At 40.3% G+C, this 21,465-nt stretch overlaps 1 protein-coding gene and 1 long non-coding RNA gene across 3 annotated transcripts in view; one reads left to right on the forward strand and one right to left on the reverse strand.

Annotated features, from left to right (window-relative positions):
* The first annotated feature begins 280 nt into the window (after positions 1–280).
* Positions 281–21,107, forward strand: LOC131424504 (uncharacterized). The gene is made up of 2 exons (XR_009227633.1): positions 281–394; positions 20,692–21,107. It is a non-coding gene; the product is annotated as an uncharacterized LOC131424504 (long non-coding RNA).
* The window catches only part of Eci2 (enoyl-CoA delta isomerase 2), a 30,901-nt gene continuing 10,662 nt past the window's right edge, over positions 1,227–21,465 (reverse strand). For both annotated transcript variants that reach the window (XM_046453471.2, XM_046453472.2), the window contains exons 4-10: positions 20,942–21,133; positions 18,803–18,872; positions 16,734–16,836; positions 15,763–15,883; positions 11,329–11,418; positions 2,406–2,549; positions 1,227–1,541 (exon numbers count right to left, since the gene is read on the reverse strand). In XM_046453471.2, coding sequence (XP_046309427.1) covers positions 1,386–1,541; positions 2,406–2,549; positions 11,329–11,418; positions 15,763–15,883; positions 16,734–16,836; positions 18,803–18,872; positions 20,942–21,133 — 876 coding nt within the window. In that variant the 3' untranslated portion in view covers positions 1,227–1,385. The remainder of the gene's footprint in view (positions 1,542–2,405; positions 2,550–11,328; positions 11,419–15,762; positions 15,884–16,733; positions 16,837–18,802; positions 18,873–20,941; positions 21,134–21,465) is intronic.

Here is a 21,465-nt window from a genome sequence, read left to right on the forward strand (position 1 = left end):
AAAATACCACATTGAACAAGAAGGAGGGCTCCATACCAATAAGGAGCACTGCTCTCCAATGACACAACCCGTTTCCCCTCCATGCCTCTTTATTAAATTGGGGGAAAAAAAGAAACTAAGATTCTTATTTGTTTTCTAGTAACTCGCTCCTTGCATTTGCTCCCTTGCTAGATGGCTGAAAAAGGACATGCAACCCACCGAGGATCTCAAGTCAGTAATTCAAAGGATGTCAATGTTTGGCCCGATTCAGTCAGTCACCGCGTGTGGACGTCAAAGTGCTGTAGTGGTGTTCAAGAATGTAACTTCAGCGTGTAAAGCCGTGAACGCTTTCCAAAGCAGGATCCCAGGCACAATGTTCCACTGTTCCTGGCAGCATCGATTCATGTCGAAAGATGTAAGACTTTCTAGTTCCAATAACCTACGTGAATTCTTTTTTTTTTTTTTAAAGAAAAAGATTAGTTTTTAATTTTATCAACCGCAGAGAACACCAATGGCAAATAACAGCAGTACCAATTGTTTCTGTCAACTTTTTCTTTGCTGTGACCTAAATAACAATTTTATTATTATTATTTTTTTAAAATTTTTTATTGTTGGCTGTTCAAAACATTACATAGTTCTTGATATATCATATTTCACAATTTGATTCAAGTGGGTTATGAGCTCCCATTTTTATCCCATATACAGATTGCAGAATCACATCAGTTACACATCCATTGATTTACATATTGCCATACTAGTGTGACAAAACTAAAAGTTGGTTCTTTGAAAAAATAAACAAAATCGACAGACCCTTAGCCATGCTAGCGAAGAGAAGAAGAGAGAGAACTCAAATTACTAACATATGGGATGAAAGAGGCAATATCACAACAGACACTTCAGAAATACAGAAGATAATCAAAAATTATTTTGAATCCTTATACTCCAATAAATTAGAAGATAGTGAAGGCATCGATAAATTTCTTAAGTCATATGATCTGCCCAGATTGAGTCAGGAGGATATAGACAACCTAAACAGACCAATATCAATTGAGGAAATAGAAGAAACCATCAAAAGACTACCAACTAAGAAAAGCCCAGGACCGGATGGGTATACAGCAGAGTTTTACAAAACCTTTAAAGAGGAACTAATACCAATACTTTTCAAGCTACTTTGGGAAATAGAAAAAGAGGGAGAACTTCCAAATTCATTCTACGAGGCCAACATCACCTACGTGAATTCTTAAAGCTTGTTTCATAAGTTTTTATTCATTAGGGCTGTAAGTAAAATATTCTCATCATAATTGACATATAGCACTGGAAAAAGGCCCAGTGAAGTTTATTTAGTTAAAATCAGCACTAACCGCATACCCTTCCTTTGATGGTCTTAACTCTTCTCTAAGTGGTTGTCACAGTTTTGATTTTCTGGATACAAAGTTCATGAGAGCATTCATGCATTCCTCTGATAGCCACCTTCCCTGGAGGACAGTGCATTCTTCAGCATTAACGGCATGTAGCTTTTCTTTCTCATTACTTCTGATCAACTCCTTTGAAATCCTCAAGGACTGATAAAACAAAACCAACAGGAAGATTAAGAGTTCTTCTAACAGCAGTGGGATATTCAGTAATTCTGGTTCTTATTTCTCCCATGTTCACTTAACTAATCCTGTAAGACACATGTGTAATAATAAGACAGTGCTTCTCAATCTTTTATGTGCATATGAATCACCTTAGTACTTCTGGGGCAGGTCTATGATTATATGTTTTCAAAAAGTTCCAGATGAATGCTAAAACTTCTGATTCCAGGATCACATTTTGAATAGCAAGAATAAAAGAGCAGTCAGTCATTAACTATCCCATATATAAAAAAAGTAACAATCTCCTTATTGTGAAACCTCTCTGTTTTTTCATCTGAATTCCAAAGTAAAAGAACTCAGAAACTACTGCTTATAATCTAAAGTTATCTCCACAAAGAATTGCCCCTTGGCTCTGTACCATAGGAACGAAATATCTATTTCATAAGTTTTATAAAAATCAGTATTTCCAACATCATTAGTTATTTTTTTAAAGATTTTTTTTTGTAGTTGTAGATGGACATCATGCCTTTATTTTATTTATTTTTATGTGGTGCCAAGGATGGAAACCAGTGCCTCATACATGCTAGGCAAGACCTCTGCCACTGAGCTACAGCTCCAGCACTAACAGTAATTATTTTTAACCTCAAATTTCGATGTGCTTAAAATCAACTATATATCAAGAACTATGTAATGTTTTGAACAGCCAACAATAAAAAATTAAAAAAAAAAAATAAAAATAAAATCAACTAAAGATAATGTCTTTTCTTTATGACTTATTCCCTTAAGGTTTACACATTTTTCCCCTGGGGAAATTATTTTCAAGGTTTCTACAAGTAAAAGGTGAAGACTTACATTTGTGGGGAGTTTTGCATATGCTTTCAGCCTGGTCCAAACTTCTTTCTGGAAAGTGCTTTCAGGAAAAACTTCTGTAACGAGGCCTCGAGCACATGCCTCTCCTGCTGTTAACTTCCTCCCCAAAATAAGCATCTCAGCTGCCTGAAATAAAAAGCAAAGTTAAGACACTACCTTAATAAAAACAAAATTTAAGTTAACTGCAGAACTGACTGCTTTCAGAAGGCAAAGATTTGTTCATGGTCTTTTAAAGTTGCTTATATTCTCAATGAGGGAGAAGCTGATGACCTCAATGGGGCAACAGTTTGCAAACTGTGTGTGGAGACCACTGCAGGCTTCCATCTCTGCAAGGGCTAGACGGGCAACCATTTCTGTCCACCCAGGTTTGAAGAGGTAAGAATGGGCAAAGGCAGAAAGGACCTGAACCACGGCAGCTGACCTACTGCTTTATAAACTATAATGATTACAAAAAAGGGTTAAATAACAACAACTCACAGTTCTGGGTCAAATGCTAGGCATTTTCAAAATTCCATTACCTCGTGGTTTAGCTCTGATAAACCTGGTTTAGCTTTTTTTTTTTTAATTTTTTATTGTTGGTTGTTCAAAACATTACAAATTTCTTGACATATCATATTCCACACTTTGATTCAAGTGGGTTATGAACTCCTACCTTCACCCCATACACAGATTGCAGAATCACATCAGTTACACATCCATTGATTTACATATTGCCATACTAGTGTCTGTTGTGCTCCGCTGCCTTTCCCATCCTCCACCCTCCCCCCTCCCCACCTCTCCCCTCCCCTCCCCTCCTCTCTCTTTACCCCCTCCACTGTATAACCCTGAGGGTCTCCTTCCATTTGCATGCAATTTCCCTTCTCTCTCCCTTTCCCTCGCACCTCTCATCCCTGTTAAATGTTAATCTTCTTCTCCTGCTCTTCATCCCTACTCTGATCTTAGTTACTCTCCTTATATCAAAGAAGACATTTGGCATTTGTTTTTTAGGGATTGGCTAGCTTCACTTAGCATAATCTGCTCTAATGCCATCCATTTCCCTGTAAATTCTATGATTTTGTCATTTTTTAATGCAGAGTAATACTCCATTGTGTATAAATGCCACATTTTTTTTATCCATTCGTCTATTGAAGGGCATCTAGGTTGGTTCCACAGTCTTGCTATTGTGAATTGTGCTGCTATGAACATCGATGTAGCAGTGTCCCTGTAGCATGCTCTTTTTAGGTCTTTAGGGAATAGACCAAGAAGGGGAATAGCTGGGTCAAATGGTGGCTCCATTCCCAGCTTTCCAAGAAATCTCCATACTGCTTTCCAAATTGGCTGCACCAATCTGCAGTCCCACCAGCAATGTACAAGTGTACCCTTTTCCCCACATCCTCGCCAGCACTTGTTGTTGTTTGACTTCACAATGGCTGCCAATCTTACTGGAGTGAGATGGTATCTTAGGGTGGTTTTGATTTGCATTTCTCTGACAGCTAGAGATGGTGAGCATTTTTTCATGTACTTGTTGATTGTATGTCCTCCTCTGAGAAGTGTCTGTTCAGGTCCTTGGCCCATTTGTTGATTGGGTTGTTTGTTCTCTTATTGTCTAATTTTTTGAGTTCTTTGTATACTCTGGATATTAGGGCTCTATCTGAAGTGTGAGGAGTAAAGATTTGTTCCCAGGGTGTAGGCTCCCTATTTACCTCTCTTATTGTTTCTTTTGCTGAGAAAAAACTTTTTAGTTTGAGTAAGTTCCATTTGTTGATTCTAGTTATTAACTTTTGTGCTATGGGTGTCCTATTGAGGAATTTGGAGCCCGACCCCACCGACTGTAGATCGTAGCCAACTTTTTCTTCTATCAGACGGCGTGTCTCTGATTTGATATCAAGCTCCTTGATCCATTTTGAATTCACTTTTGTGCATGGTGAGAGAAAGGGATTCAGTTTCATTTTGTTGCATATGGATTTCCAGTTTTCCCAGCACCATTTGTTGAAGATGCTATCCTTCCTCCATTGCATGCTTTTAGCCCCTTTATCAAATATAAGATAGTTGTAGTTTTGTGGATTGGTTTCTGTGTCCTCTATTCTGTACCATTGGTCTACCCGCCTGTTTTGGTACCAGTACCATGCTGTTTTTGTTACTATTGCTCTGTAGTATAGTTTGAAGTCTGGTATCGCTATACCGCCTGATTCACACTTCCTGCTTAGCATTGTTTTTGATATTCTGGGTCTTTTATTTTTCCATATGAATTTCATGATTGCTTTCTCTATTTCTACAAGAAATGCCGTTGGGATTTTGATTGGCATTGCATTAAACCTATAGAGAACTTTTGGTAATATCGCCATTTTGATGATGTTAGTTCTGCCTATCCATGAACAGGGTATATTTTTCCATCTTCTAAGATCTTCTATTTCTCTCTTTAGGGTTCTGTAGTTTTCATTGTATAAGTCTTTTACCTCTTTTGTTAGGTTGATTCCCAAGTATTTTATTTTTTTTGAAGATATTGTGAATGGAGTGGTTGTCCTCATTTCCATTTCAGAGGATTTGTCGCTGATATACAGGAATGCCTTTGATTTATGCGTGTTGATTTTATATCCTGCCACTTTGCTGAATTCATTTATTAGCTCTAATAGTTTCTTTGTAGAGCCTTTTGGGTCTGCTAGGTATAGAATCATATCATCTGCAAATAGTGATAATTTAAGTTCTTCTTTTCCTATTTTGATGCCTTTAATTTCTTTCATCTGTCTAATTGCTCTGGCCAGTGTTTCGAGAACTATGTTGAAGAGAAGTGGAGAGAGAGGGCATCCCTGTCTTGTTCCAGATTTTAGAGGGCATGCCTTCAGTTTTTCTCCATTCAGAATGATGCTAGCCTGAGGCTTAGCATAGATTGCTTTTACAATATTGAGGTATGTTCCTGTTATCCCTAGTTTTTCTAGAGTTTTGAACATAAAGGGATGCTGTACTTTGTCGAATGCTTTTTCCGCATCTATCGAGATGATCATATGGTTCTTATTTTTAAGTCTATTGATGTGGTGAATAACATTTATTGATTTCCGTATATTGAACCAGCCTTGCATCCCAGGGATGAATCCTACTTGATCATGGTGCACAATTTTTTTGATAAGTTTTTGTATCCGAGTGGCCAGAATTTTATTGAGGATTTTTGCATCTAGGTTCATTAGAGATATTGGTCTGTAGGTTTCTTTCTTTGAAGTGTCTTTGTCTGGTTTAGGTATCAGGGTGATGTTGGCCTCATAGAATGAATTTGGAAGTTCTCCCTCTTTTTCTATTTCCTGAAGTAGCTTGAAAAGTATTGGTATTAGTTCTTCTTTAAAGGTTTTGTAAAATTCTGCTGTATACCCATCCGGTCCTGGGCTTTTCTTAGTTGGTAGTCTTTTTATGGTTTCTTCTATTTCCTCAATTGATATTGGTCTGTTTAGGTTGTCTATATCCTCCTGACTCAATCTGGGCAGATCATATGACTTAAGAAATTTATCGATGCCTTCACTATCTTCTAATTTATTGGAGTATAAGGATTCAAAATAGTTTTTGATTATCTTCTGTATTTCTGAAGTGTCTGTTGTGATATTGCCTTTTTCATCCCATATGTTAGTAATTTGAGTTCTCTCTCTTCTTCTCTTCGCTAGCATCACTAAGGGTCTGTCGATTTTGTTTATTTTTTCAAAGAACCAACTTTTAGTTTTGTCAATTTTTTCAATTGTTTCTTTTGTTTCGATTTCATTAATTTCAGCTCTGATTTTAATTATTTCTTGCCTTCTACTTCTTTTGCTGTTGTTTTGCTCTTCTTTTTCAAGGATTTTGAGATGAAGTATGAGATCATTTATTTGTTGGTTTTTTCTTTTTTTAAGGAATGAACTCCAAGCAATGAATTTTCCTCTTAGAACTGCTTTCAATGTGTCCCATAGATTCCGATATGTTGTGTCCGTGTTTTCATTTATCTCTAAGAATTTTTTAATTTCCTCCTTGATGTCTTCTATAACCCATTGATCATTCAGTAACCTATTGTTCATTCTCCAAGTGATGTATGCTTTTTCCTTCCTTCTTTTATCGTTGATTTTCAGTTTCATTCCATTATGATCAGATAAGATGCATGGTATTATCTCTACTCCTTTATATTGTCTAAGAGTTGCCCTGTGACATAATATATGATCTATTTTTGAGAAGGATCCATTTGCTGCTGAGAAAAAAGTATAACTGCTTGATGTTGGGTGGTATACTCTATATATGTCAATTAAGTCTAGGTTATTAATTGTGTTATTGAGTTCTATAGTTTCCTTATTCAACTTTTGTTTGGAAGATCTGTCCAGTGGTGAGAGAGGTGTGTTGAAGTCTCCCATGATTATGGTATGGTGGTCTATTAGACTCTTGAACTTGAGAAGAGTTTGTTTGACGAACATAGCTGCACCATTGTTTGGGGCATAAATATTTATGATTGTTATGTCTTGTTGGTGTATGGTTCCCTTAAGCAGTATGTAGTGTCCCTCTTTATCCCTTTTGATTAACTTTGGCTTGAAATCTATTTTATTTGATATGAGTATGGACACTCCTGCTTGTTTCCGAAGTCCATATGAGTGATATGATTTTTCCCAACCTTTCACCTTCAGCCTATGTATGTCTTTTCCTATCAAATGCATCTCCTGTAGGCAGCATATTGTTGGGTCTTGTTTTGTGATCCATTCTACTAGCCTGTGTCTCTTAATTGGTGAGTTTAAGCCATTAACATTTAGGGTTATTATTGAGATATGGGTTGTTCTTCCAGCCATATTTGTTTATTTCTGTTACTAAACATGGTTTCTTTTCCTCTTTGATTATTTCCCCCCCTTTACTGTCCTACCTCCCACTGTTGGTTTTCATTGTTATTTTCCATTTCCTCTTCCTGTAATGTTTTGCCAAGGATGTTTTGAAGAGATTGTTTTCTAGCTGCGAATTCTTTAAACTTTTGTTTATTGTGGAAGGTTTTAATTTCATCTTCCATCCTGAAGCTTAATTTCGCTGGATACACAATTCTTGGTTGGAACCCATTTTCTTTCAGTGTTTGAAATATGTTATTCCAGGATCTTCTAGCTTTCAGAGTCTGTGTTGAAAGATCAGCTGTTATCCTGATTGGCTTACCCCTAAATGTAATCTGCTTCCTTTCTCTTGTAGCTTTTAAAATTCTCTCCTTATTCTGTATGTTGGGCATCTTCATTATAATGTGTCTAGGTGTGGATCTCTTATGATTTTGCACATTCGGCATCCTGTAGACTTCTAGGATTTGGGATTCTGTCTCATTCTTCAAGTCTGGGAAGTTTTCTCGTATTATTTCATTGAATAGACTGCTCATTCTTTTGGTTTGGAGCTCTGTACCTTCCTGTATCCCAATGACTCTTAAGTTTGGTCTCTTAATGTTATCCCATATTTCTTGGATGTTCTGCTCATGGTTTCTTAACAGTCTTGCTGAGCTGTCTATGTTCTTTTCCAGTTGAAATACTTTGTCTTCATTGTCTGATGTTCTATCTTCTAAGTGTTCTACTCTGCTGGTAGTATTCTCCATTGAGTTTTTAAGTTGGTTTATTGCTTCCTGCATTTCTAGGATTTCTGTTTGTTTGTTTTTTATAACCTCTATGTCCCTGTATAGTTGATCCTTTGCTTCCTGGATTTGTTTGCGTAATTCATTGTCGAAGTGATCTTTCATTGTCTGATTTTGCTGTCTAATGTCTTCCTTGATACTCCAGATCATCTGAAGCATGTATATCCTGAATTCTTTATCTGACATTCCATCTGCTGCAGCTGTTACCTCTTCTAAAGTTGTGTTGACCTGCATTGCTTGTGGTCCTTTCTTTCCTTGTCTTTTCATACTGCTTGCATATCTTTCCTGCAGGCGCGGGCGGCGGCTCTGCTCTCTCCTCATTCCAATTGGGGTGTCGTGGCTACCACGCCGGCAGGTCACTGGGCCTGTTCTGGGCGCTGGCGGCAGCTCTGTTCTGCCCCTACTCCAATTGGGGTGACGAGTGTACCACGCCGGCAGGCCACCGGTCGGTTGGAGGTTTGCCTACCCTACAGGCGCGGGCGGCGGCTCTACTCTGCCCCTACTCCAAATGGGGTGACGTGTCTGTCGTACCGGCAGGCCACTGGGCCTGTCCCGCTGGTCGGTCGCAGATCTGCCCACCTTTCGGGCACGGGTGGCGGCTCTGCTCTGCCCCTACTCCAATTGGGGTGTCGTGACTACCCCGCCTGCAGGTCGCTGGGCCTGTTCCTGGCACGGGTGGCGACTCTGCTCTGCCCCTACTCCAATTAGGGTGGTGTTTGTACCACGCTGGCAGGCTCCTGGGCCTGATCCGCCGGTCTATCGCAGGTCTGCCTACCTTGGAGGCGCGGGCGGCGGATTTGCCCTGCCCCTCCTACCACGCCTGCGGACCCCTGGGCCTGATCCGCAGGTTGGTCACAGGTCTGCTCACCCTGCGGGCACGGGTGGCGGTTCCGCTCCGCCCCCACTCCAATTGGGGTCATGTGGCCACCACACCGGCAGGGCCTGATCCGGGCGTGGGAGAAGGATCTGCTCTGCCCCTACTCCAGTTGGGGTGATGTGTGTACCACACTGGCAGGCCACTGGGCCTGACCCGCCAGGCTGTGACAGGTCTGTTTACCTTGCAAGCGCGGGCGGCGGCTCTGCCCTGCCCCTCCTACCACGCCCATGTACCACTGGGTCGCGGGTCTGCCCACCTTGCGGGTGCGGGTGGCGGCTCCGCTCCGCCCCCTCTCCAATTGGGGTCACGCGGTCACCACGCTGGCGAGCCGCTGGGCCTGCTCCAGGCGCTGGCGGCGGCCCGGCTCCTCCCCTCTGGCTCGACGACAAATTGAGGAGACTCGGGTGTCTGTGCCTCACCCCCCCTACCAGGAGACCAACTGTTTCTGTCGCCGCTGGTATTGATGAAGTTCTCTCCTCCGCCGCTTTCTGATGACATCAGATCTCTGCCATGTTGGTATCCTATGCGAATGGCAGCATTTCGTTCCCCTTGCCGGGCAACCAAAGCAACGGGTGAGTCCTGACCGGCCCTCAGCAGGACCCGGACCGAGAAGCAGTTTCCGTGGGCTCCTAGCCCTGGGCCAGGGCAGTTCCGGGAGCCAGAACTCGGCCGCTACGTGCTCGGTGTAAGCTCCGATAAGAGTAGGCTCCAAGAAGCAGTCCCCGCGGGCTCAGTTCCGGGAGCCGGAATTCGGCCGCTTAGTGCTTGGTGTATGCTCTGATAGGAGCAGGGTCCAAGAAGCAGCCTCCGCAGGCTCCCCAGCCCTGGGCCAGGGCGGTTCTGGGAGCAGGAACTCGGCCGCCCCGCGCTGGGTGTTCGCTCCGATAAGATCAGGTTCTAAGAAGCCCCCAGGCACTGAACCCTAGCAATCTGTCTGCAAGCCGCAGGCGAATGGCAGCCTGAAATTACCTGTTCTATGGCTGAATGAGCTGCGGTCAGTCGAAAACAGGGATGGTGATGTCAGCTTTCCAACATGGTGGCTGCTGGCCTCCTCTGTGGTCTGACCGGTGTGGAGAACCGAGATGGACCGCTTCCTTCCCCCGTCTCAAACCCAGAATTCAGCCCTGAGTACGGTGCTTGCACGGCTGGCAGAAACTGCAGCGCTGTATCCCTGCGTCGCTATCTCCTCGTTTCCCAGCGCGCGCTGCAGACTCTAGCCGCGGGGCGATTTGCTGAATAAGCAGTGTTACCCTCCGTGCGACAAACCTCTCGCGTTTGAGTCCCCGTAGCCGATCCTTGTGCGATGGAAATCCTTCCTCCAGGTTCCGGAGCACCCCACTATTGCTGGAAATTCCTAACAAGATAGCCTTTAGCCGTCCTGACTTGTCATACTCCCACACAGTGAAGCAGCACACGGGGGCAATGCACTCCCCTCGCCGCCATCTTCCTCTCCCCCCTGGTTTAGCTTTGACAGTTTTCTTTACCTATGTAGGCACTCAAATTATTCTACTTGACTTAAAGAAAGTAAAGATGACTCAAATTGCATTTCTTAAAAAAAAAAACTAAAAATAAAAAGCCCATGAGATGATTAAGTGGATGTCCTTTCTCTGTTTGCAATTTGTCTTCCAGAAAAGCAAACACTATTCCAAGTGCTCTAAGCCTTCAAGTTGGTTCTGCTCCACTTTCCAAACCTGTATAATGATTTGGGGTATATGGCAGCAAAATGAGATTAAAAGAAGAAATATTTTCATCAAAAACCTAGCAGCCAATGAACAGGCACAATCTCACCCCCGGCCTCTGAGATCAGGAAGCATGTTGGCTAAGCCTTTCCCTACGCCACGCTCTCCAGCTGTGTCACAATCCCTTGGAGTCATGTACCAAGCATGGGTAACTAGGTTTCCATAACCACAGGGAAAGACCTGAGCAGCCACTTGGGAGTGGCTTGGGAGTCTCTTAATATCTTTCAAAACAGGCTGACAGAAAGGCTGTTGCTATTGGGAGTGGCTTTGGAAACATCCACGAGGCCCCACATTTCTAGTATTTCATATGACTCTGAAAGTGAAGATGCTGGTGTACCATGTTCAGTGGATGTGGCTCATCCATTTAGTAACTAAGTGGCCCTCAGCTGAGCAGACCTAGGGGGCTGGGCACAGTCCTTGTCCTCCCACTATGCCACAGCTGTGGAGAACAAGATCTTGTGCTGCTTGCAATGAGATAGCATCAGGCAACTAGCTGAAAGGAGTGACCCAGTTTGGGAAGTTGCAGAAAATTTCCAATTTTCTTTAAGACCAGACACTTCCTAAAGCTTGGTTCCTCCACTTGTAAAACCCTTAGAGTTGGAGGTCAAATAGTTTCTATCTCTTTGTACATATCAGTAAGGGAAAGAAGAGAGAATATGGGGTTATATTTGGAAGAGGAATGAAACATTAAACATTACTTTTAAGCTTCCCAGAGGTTACCTTGGCGGGGCCCATTATCTTCGGAAAAGTGTAAGAGGCACATCCCTCTGGGCTTTGGCCAAGTTCACTAAATGGAGTGTGAAATGTTGCCTATTTGGGGAGGGGGAAGAAAAGAAAACCATTTTTAAAAAATCACCACTTAATCATAATTTCAAAATGCTTAACAAAAAAATTTAGATTAGGATTATGCAGTGTGAAATCCACTCTTTTCAAGTCTTTGTTCAATGACACAGTATATTTTTAACATGGCCTTTGGTGGTCAATCCCTTCCTTCTTGCCATCCCTGTGCAATCACTAATTGGCTTTCTGTCCCTGTAGTCTGGCTTTTCTAGCATGCTATATAAATGGAATCCTATGTTCCAAAGCCTTTGAGTCTCACTTCTGTCCCCTGGCCTAAAGCTTCTGGGAATCACCACACTGTTGCATATTAGCCTGCTTCTTGTTACTGTTGAGTAGAAATCCACTGTATGGATAATTTGTATAATTTGCTTACCCATTTGCCATTGGAAATGCCACTGGTATTGTTTCCAGTACTTTGTGCACAAAACTGTTTAGAAAAATATCAAGTTGTTTTGATATACACAATTTCTATTTGTCAATTACTCCTCAATGAAGCTGAAGAAAAATTAAATATTTTTCAGATAATTCTAACAAAATAAGGTTGTTGTGAAAAGGTAGCTCTGGGTAAACATGTTTTCAGTACTTGTTGGTGAATACCCACCAGTGTAATTGCTGGGTTGTGTGGAAAGTTACGCTGAACTTAAGAGAATAGCAGAGTCTGGACACTACTACCAGCCCCATTTGCTCCACCTCCTCACTATACTTTATTATTAAAAGTCCTTTTAATTTTAACCATATTCATGGGTGTGGAGCAGTCTCACCTTGTCCTAGTTTACATGTTGCTAATGATCAATGATGTTGAACATCTTTTCATGTACTTATATTAGTTATATTCACATCTTTGGTGAAGAACTGCTTATGTATTTTTCTTGGTGTTTTTAAAGTTAGACTCTTAACCTTCTTTTTATTGATTTGTAAGTTGTCTTTTATATTCAGGTTATGAGTCTCACTGTAAATCTCATGCAAATAATAATATTCTGGTGTGGATTATCTCTCCATTTTCTTTTTTTTTTAAGTTATTTTTCAGTTGTAGTTGGACACAACACAATACCTTTATTTTAATGTGGTGTGCTGAGCTTGAACCCAAGGCCTCACATGTGCTAGGTGAGCACTCTACCACTGAGCCACAACCCCAGCCCTCTCTCTCCATTTTCATAATGGGTGTTTCTCATATAGTTTCAAAAGTCATTTACTTTCTTTTCTGTGAAGGATTTATTCCTCTCTACTGCCTGTTTTTATATTAGGTTGGTAATTTATATAGATATACCTTAAAATATTAAGAGAGATTAGCCTCTTATGTGGGTTGAAAAATTGTTTCAATTTCCTCAATCTTTCGTTTGTCTTGGTGACTTAAGAGTTTTTAATTCAACCCCCACCCCCGACTGGTATTAGATACTAAATCAATCTTGATATTGCTTATTTGGAATACAATCATTTTTAATATTTTTCTAGATTTACTGTATTAAAGTATTAAGTATTAAAGTATTAAGTATTTTTCTATATTCTTTTTTTTTTAAAGAGAGAGAGAGAATTTTTAAATGTTTATTTATTTATTTTTTTAGTTTTTGGCAGACACAACATCTTTGTTTGTATGTGGTGCTGAGGATCGAACCCGGGCCACACACATGCCAGGCGAGTACGCTACCGCTTGAGCCACATCCCCAGCCTCTTTTTCTATATTCTTGACGACCAATAAATCTTTATGAAGGAGAATTAATTTATAACTGATAAGATATAAAAGAATATTTAGATTTTATTTCCTATAGTCCAGCATGGTCTTTTTTAATGCATATTTCTCAGAAAATATAAATGTATAATGTATGCAACATATAAAGAAAAATATAAAAGAACATGTTCTTATTAATATCATTCAACTTTTTCTCCCCTCATAAAGAAGTATTATTCCAAGAATAAGTGAGGCCGGGTACAGTGGTACAGGCCTATAATCCTAGTGATTTGGGAGGCTGAGGCAGGAGGATCACCAGTCCGAGGCCAGCCTAAGCAACTTAGAGAGGCCCCAAGCAACTCAGCAAGACCCTGTCTCTAAATACAATGTTAAAAAAGGCTGGGGATGTGGCTCAGTGGTTAAGCGCCCCTGGGTTCAATCTCTGGTACAAAAAAGAAAAAACAGTGAGATGACACAGACTAAGGAATATCACCTGAAAACTGAATGAAAATACCAACCAGACCTAGGGGGCCACAGACACATACAAACAAACTGATGATCAGCAGCAATCAGAATGTTTATTTGATAAAGCAGCAGACGTAGTTAGGGTGTAAACTCTGGCATCAGACTGCTTGGTGCCTTTGGGATAGTTCCTTCCCCTTTCTGAGCCAGTTTCCCATCTGTAAAGTGGTATGAAAGTAACTATCTCACCAGGCTGTTGGTGGAATATGTGAATGTGTGCATGTGTGATGTGCACTAACAGAGTGCCTAGTACACAGTGAGCACTCAGATCCTTACTATTATGACATAACTTCTCCCTGTGCATTAACTCATTTGCTAACAGAAAAGCTACCAAGCATTATTCACCACAGCTCATAAGGAAAAATGGCTAGAGTGAACTAATCACTATTTGACTATGTGGGTTAAATATGGGCCCATGATTTAATGTGGTATTTATTCATGAAGCCAATGATGATAAATCCTAAGGAATTTCTTCAGTCGTGAAAAATCAGATGTCTCTCACAAGGTGGCAGATGAGAAAATTTTACCAGCACATAAACATTTGAAGTACATAAGTCATTTGAAGAATCTGACAACTCTAGAGTCATTATCAGTTCTACAGTAAATATCCTAGGGTCAAAGTTCTGAGATAAATGTTATTGTGTCTTTCTTACAATGATGAAAACTGGAAACGGACTGTGGCTCCAGCAGTCAGGGACTGGTTACATTAGAGTAGTTATATAAACCAAACACTAGCACTGTTTATCTCTGAGAGGTAAAATTAAAGACTACTTAAAAAAAGACTGTGTATATGCAAGGTGCATATGACATGCTATAATAAAATACATATGTAGTAAAATAGTTGCTATTGTGAGCAAATTAACAATCTATCACCCTCACCTTTATCCCACCCCGACACATACATAACAGCAGGTATAATTTACTCAATTAGCAAAGATCTTGATTACAATATGCTATTATTAACTATGGTCCTCACGTACATGGGGTCTTTTGATCCTACGTATTTCCTACTCTGTATTCTTTGACCTATACTTTCCCATTTTCTGTCCCTGTGGAATTTTGAAAAACTTAGAAAAGTACACACACACACACACACACACACACACCTTTTTTTTTTTTTTGGTACCAGGGATTGAACCCAGGGGCACTTAACCATCAAGCCATATTCCCAGTCCATTTTTATATTTTATTTTGAGCCAGGGTCTCACTAAGTTGCTTAGAGCCTTGCTAAGCTGTTGAGGCTGACTTCAAACTTTGATCCTGCTGCCTCAGCCTCCTGAGTTGCTGGGATTACAGACTTGTGACATCACACGCAGCTGCATGGAGTGATTTTTAACTTAACATTTTTCTTTGTACTTTTCTATATTTTTCAAAATCTTATTTTCCACTATGATAGAAACAAACTCTGGTAAGTACAAAAACTAAAATATTTAATTCAGTGGTGAACATATGGCTATACTTTTAAAAAAATTTTTTTTCAGTTGCAAAAGGACACAATACTTTTATTTTGTTTGTTTATTTTTATGTGGTGCTGAGGATCGAATCCAGAGTCTCACACATGCAAGGCAAATGCTCTACCCCTAAGCCAAAACCCCAGCCCTGGCTATACTGTGTTTTGGGGAAGGAATTTCTCAGAGATTCAGTTCTCTTATAAGAAAACCAAAGTACAGAGTATGTAATAACAACAATAATGAGCACATATAATAATCATCATTCTTATTCTAAAATTCTAAATACTAGGATTCATTTAGGGATCAAATAGTCAACTTGCACAACCTGAAATGATGCCATTTGCTTTTTGAAAACCAGCTTTTAAGTGTATCCTTAGTCTTTCAGAGTAATATGAAAATGGAATGTTGAATAACTACTCTATCATTTGATCAGAATACAGAACCATCAGCACTTGACACTGTCAACCATAATACTGGTGTTTAGCAAAATTCAAGTTAATAATGAAGGAAAAATAAAATCTATCCAATTGAGCTAATTTTTTGGAGATCGATCTAAATACAGTCCATCCTACTACAGCCACGTGTAACCAGCTACTACCAACAATGATAAAACGATCCGGAGGATCTCACTTCATTCCAGTGGTCTGGCCTCCACGTTTCTGGGAGCTGACTTACTTTGTCGGATGCATACACGACATCAAATAGCCCGAGAAGGGTGACCACGATTCCCACAGCTGGGCCATTTACCACTGCAACCAGAGGCTTAGGAAAATCTATAAAAGCATCTACAAAATCCCTATGAAAAAAGAAACAGAAAAGCATTAAATGTTCCAAGCAGGCAAGGAAGTTTGAATCTGAGAATAAATTTGAGACCCTGGCTCAAAATAAAATATACACACCAGCCAGCAGTGCTCCCTGCCTGGCCACTTCCCTGGTCTTCCCCCGAGAGTCACTAAGGACACCCCCCTGTATGGCTCCTGATGGAAGCTCGGCAGCGAATCCTACAGGCCAAACCTCGTTCAGATCCTGTACCATGGGCAGTGAGTTCAGAGATTACGACAGGTGACTGAGCACACGCTGTGCTATCCCGGCATGGTGGGACTCAGACTCAGTGGGACAGAGAGGACAGAAAGAGCAAAGCTCTCACAGAGGTCTTCTGTGTCTTTCAAGACTACTTCAGCCTCCTGTCACCAGCACTCATGGAAATCATCCATTGCCCTGACCTGAGGAGAATGTGCTAAGTTCCCCTGCCTCATTACGAGAGAATTTTATTTCCAATTCTAGTTCACCTCCTGCCTTCTAGTCAATCTCATGTAGAGTGGCCAGATGGACAGGGGACAGAAGTCCAGGTGATAGAATGATAGAATGAATGCCCACCTACTATCAGAGACTTGGAGAAATAAGCTTGTTCAAAGTCACAGTTAACTGTATCAGCAGAGAAGTAGGCATTTCACTTTTGCTCAAGTAAATACCACTTTGATATATAAAAATGAACCCCAGGGGGCTGGGCTATAGCTCAGTGGTTGAAAGTTTGCCTTGTATGTGTGAGGCACTGGGTTTAATCCTTGGCATCACATAAAAATAAATTATAAATAAAGATATAAATATAAAAATGAACTCCATGATCAGACAAATGTCACTCTTACCTTAGTAAAATGCTACCATTTTTAGCTGTCTCCTCTATTGAAGTGGGGGGAACATCTGTGAAGTTAGTCAGATCATTCCCACTACTGTAATAATCACCATTTCCTGTAAACAGGAAAACCAACCACCATTCATTTATGTATGCATTCGCTCTGTAACACCCGAGAATCTACTATGTACAAGCTCTAGGTGCTAGGCATTGAAAATACACTGGTGAACCAGCTATGGTTCTTGTCCTAATTTACAGACCAGCAAATTAGCTGGACATTGGTTTTAAAACACAATAATAAGTTAGGCACAGAGGTGCAGGCCTGTAATCCCAGCAGCTTGGGAGGCTGAGGTAGGAGGATCTCAAGTTTGGGGTCAGTTTGGTTAAGTTAGCGAGATCCTGTCTTGAAATAAAAAATGACAGGACTAGGGTGTAGCTCAGTGGTAAAGGGCCCCTGGGTTTAATTCCCAATAATGGCAAAACCAAAACCACTCCCCACAAATGTAGAGAAGGTAACTAAGAGACAAAAGAGAGGTGTCTGATGATACGAATAAGGATCATGAGTTTGGTCTAGTCAGGGAGTTAATGGAGGGACTTTCCTAAAAAAAGGGAAAATTGAATTGAGATCTGGAGGAGTGGCAAGGCTAGATAGGGAGAGAATAGGAAATAAATTCACACAGAGGGAACTAATGTGCTGAGGGTCTACACAGGGGTGTACCCCATGTGTACAATGGGCTGGAAAAAATAACCATGGCTGACGTAGAAATAGCCAGGGGAAGAAGACAGAGAATGAAGATGAGTAGGACAAGACTGTTGGGCTTTCTAAATCCTACTAAGAAGTCCTTTTTTATTTTAAGATATATTGAAGATGTGTGTGTGTGTGTGTGCCTGTGTATTTTTTTTTTTTTTTTTGTACAGGGTATTGAATCCAGGGGCTCCACCACTGAGTCACATGCCCAGCCCTTTTAATTTCTTATTTTGATACAGGGTTTAAGTTGCTAAGTCTGGCCTTGAACTTGTGATCCTCCTGCCTCAGCCTCCCAAGTTACTGGGATTACAAGTGTACATTACCACACTAGTATTAGTATAATCTACATACAATAAAATGATCAGTTCTTAAATGTTCAGTTTAATGAGTTCTGATCACTGTATTTACCTGCATGATCACCATCCAAAACAAGATACAGTGATCCCCACTCCTTATCCTCCAAGATGTTCCACAGATGCCTCAAACCTTGCAATAGAACCAAACTAGTATATAATATTTTGTTCCCCAGTCAGCCTTCCATATCTGTGGGTTTCACATCTGTGGATTCACCAACAGAAAATATTTGGAAAAAAATGCCTAGGAACTGAACACGTACCAACTCTTTTTCCTTAATATATAGTATGACAATTATGTCAGCACTGACATTTTATTAGGCACTATAAATAATCAAGTGATAATTTAAAGTTTACAGGCAGATGTGTATACGTTCTATGCATATAATGTGCCATTTCATATAAGGAACTTAAGCATCTGCAGATTTTGGTATTACTTGGGGTATACCATCATTCCAGAATGTTCCCAGGGGCTTTTCTGTAGTTACACTATCCCACCTGCCTCAAGGCAGTCACTTTAGGACATCAACCACTTTAGACTAGAACTTTTGTCTATTGCAAACCTTTATATAAAGTGAATGATACAATATGTACTCTTGTAATTGGCTTATTTTGTTGAAATATGCTTTAAAGACTCATCCATGTTCTTGTGTCTGTTATGTGTTACTTTTTATTGCTGAGTAGCATTCCATTGCATGAATAGTCAACGATTTATTTATCCAGCTGGTTTAAGACATCTTTTGCTTTGGCTACTGTGAATCAGGCCATCATGATGGTTCTTGTTCAAGCCATGTTAGGATACATGCTTATCCTTGAATTATTAAAGAGTGGGTAGCCCATGTCTATTATATGGTTATATATTTATAAATTAAAGCATTGCAATACTGGAAAACATCTTCACACTTTTTCACTTAATTTCCTATTTAGTGGAAGACTCTCCAAAATAGAAATTTAATTAAGAAGTCCAAGAAAATGTCTTACCTGTAATAACAGTTATGGCTGAGTTATCCGTGCTTGCAGCTTTGAGTGCATGAATAATTTCTTTATACATCTATGTGAAGGGGAAAATGAGGAAAAGAACACTGAAAATAAGAACTATCAGTCAATGGACTCACTCTGTCAATGTACAAGTCTGCTCTCACCAAACCTTTATATTGATTATATTTTAACAGCCAAAAAATGGACCAATATGCCGGGCATGGTGCCGCACCCCTGTAATCCCAGTGGCTCGGGAGGCTGAGGCAGGGGGATCATGAGTTCAAAGCCAGCCTCAGCAACAGCAAGGTGCTAAGCAACTCAGTGAGACCCTGTCTCTTAAATTAAAAAATATAAAAAAGGGCTGGGGATGTGGCTTAGTGGTTGAGTGCCCTCAGTTCAATCCCTGGTACCTGTTCCCCCACTTCAAAAAAAGTGGACCACGATACCTAAAAGGATTTTCATTTGTTTTGTAATTATTTGATGCATATAATATACCAGGCACTTTGATAGATGCAGAGGAGCTAAAACCACTTTGTTTTTAAAGTGAGCAAAAAGGATGCAGACCTTAAGCTTTTAGAATTAATACAGGAGATTACTGTGCTCAAATGGAGCCAAGGGTCTAAAGCATGAAGCAGCATGAAGCTCATGGGAGGTGCTGAGGTTTGTTGAGGATGGGTGACGTAGGAGATGGTCAGAGAAAATTTTCCACAAAGCAGTATCCTGCTGTGACCTCAAGAAAGAATAGGTGTCCTGGACAGTCTGGGAAGTGGTAAAGAATGCCACAGGCTGAGATGTCCAACCACTGTAATAGTATTCAAGGACAAGGCCCTCTAAATTTTAAATCAGCAACACATCTGAAAATCTTGGACATGTTGCTATTGCTATTAATGCATTTAAAATAGGTACAGGGGGCTGGGGTTGTGGCTCAGTGGCAGAGCACTTGCCTAGCATTTGTGAGGCACTGGGTTTGATCCTCAGCACCATATGCAAATAAAATTTAAAAAAAATAAAGGTACATCAACAACTAAAAAATATTAACAAAAATAAAGTAGGTGCAGTCTCTATCGTAGATGACATTTCCATGTGGGAAAGAATGATGAAGAGGGCTGATATTTACGGATATAATAACACTGAAAAAAGTTAAGGTATAGACTTTACATAATGCATGAACAAAGATGTAGTCATTTCCACTGAGGAAGGGAACAAGAAATAATTCCTTTACTATAGTAATGACATAATCCAGATTTAGAATAAGTATAACTTTAGATTTTCTTGCTGTTTAGCTATGTGAACTTAAGTGTCTTCTTGTCTATTTAATTGTTAAATAACGGTAGTAGGCTTCTTGTGAAAAATACAGCTCTGTGCAGAAAGTGCCGACCCTTATTAGGCACCTGGGAAGACTAGCTATTAGTGTCAGGGTTACATAGAAACGAGTTAGGGTAAACAGAAATACAATTTTGAAAATTAAGTGCCTTATCAACTATATGACAATCATGAAATGCTTACTTAAGAATATTTCAGATCAGTATGTTCTCTGTTCCACACTGCAGAAACACAATCGTTATAATCCCACTGAGCACTGGATAAATTCCCTGTAATTTATTTCATGGGGGAAGGGGCTGAAGTCCTTATTTTGTTATCTTTCTAGTTCAGGGACAAATTCAAAGTTGTCCTGGTAGAGCACAGTGGGGTTTTGGTTTACTGAAGATAAAGTCATTTGTCCTTTTCTCCTCTACTCTTATAAAATAAAATCCGTAAGAGCAGAAAAGTCCAACTGACAGTCAGACACTTTTGGGGGGCAGTTTATACTAATCTCAGAGTGCCTCTCTGCATATGCTCTTGTATCAACACATATTTCATTTATATTAACTGATTTGTGCTTCTATTCATAGGAAAATCTCAGTGCCCTTTGGATACATTGCTCCGACCCAAAACTCACAAATCCTCAACAAAACATGGCCAATCCGAAGAAAACAGTGGCCACTATTAATGATCCTGAACAAACCAAACCAGAGACATTTTTAAAGTAGAAATAATGTTGAAGCTCAACAGTTTCTTTTTCTTTTTCTTTTTTTTTGAGTGGAACAAAGAAAAGAAGAGGAAAAGAAAAACAGGACACACTCGCAGGGCAGGGAACATTACCGAAGTGGTGATGGCGTTTTTTTTGGTGGGCCGGTTAAACATGATCTTTGTGATGCCATCTTGAGAGGTCACTATGATGTTTTCAGATCCCGGTTGTTTCTCGTTGGCTGCTGCAGGCTTCACTTGGCTAGAAGACTCAGACGAAGGACTCAAACTGGACACCAAATCCACATAGTTCTGCCTGGCAGTTTCCTGAAGAGTAGATGACAAAGAGGTTCAGCTGACAGTCAATGAATAAGCACTTTGAGAAACATAATATGCTAATGATTAGCAGGCTGCAATAAATAAAAGAGTTCAAAGGCTCTGTTGATGATGGCTTGGTGAGAAGCACCAAGCTTCTTTAGATGTCTAGCAAAGAAAATAAAAGGCAACTGGGTGTGGTGGCACATGTCTGTAACCTCAGTGGCTTGGGAGGCTGAGGCAGGAGGATCATAAGTTCAAGGCCAGCCTCAGCAACTTATCGAGGTCCTAAGCAATTTGTGAGACCCTGTCTCAAAAAACAAAAACAAAAACAAAACAAAAAA

The sequence above is a fragment of the Marmota monax genome, unplaced genomic scaffold (genome assembly GCF_021218885.2).
Source record: "Marmota monax isolate L192 unplaced genomic scaffold, Marmota_monax_Labrador192_F-V1.1 WCK01_AAM20220418_F8-fsc00029, whole genome shotgun sequence".
NCBI classification, from domain to species: domain Eukaryota; kingdom Metazoa; phylum Chordata; class Mammalia; order Rodentia; family Sciuridae; genus Marmota; species Marmota monax.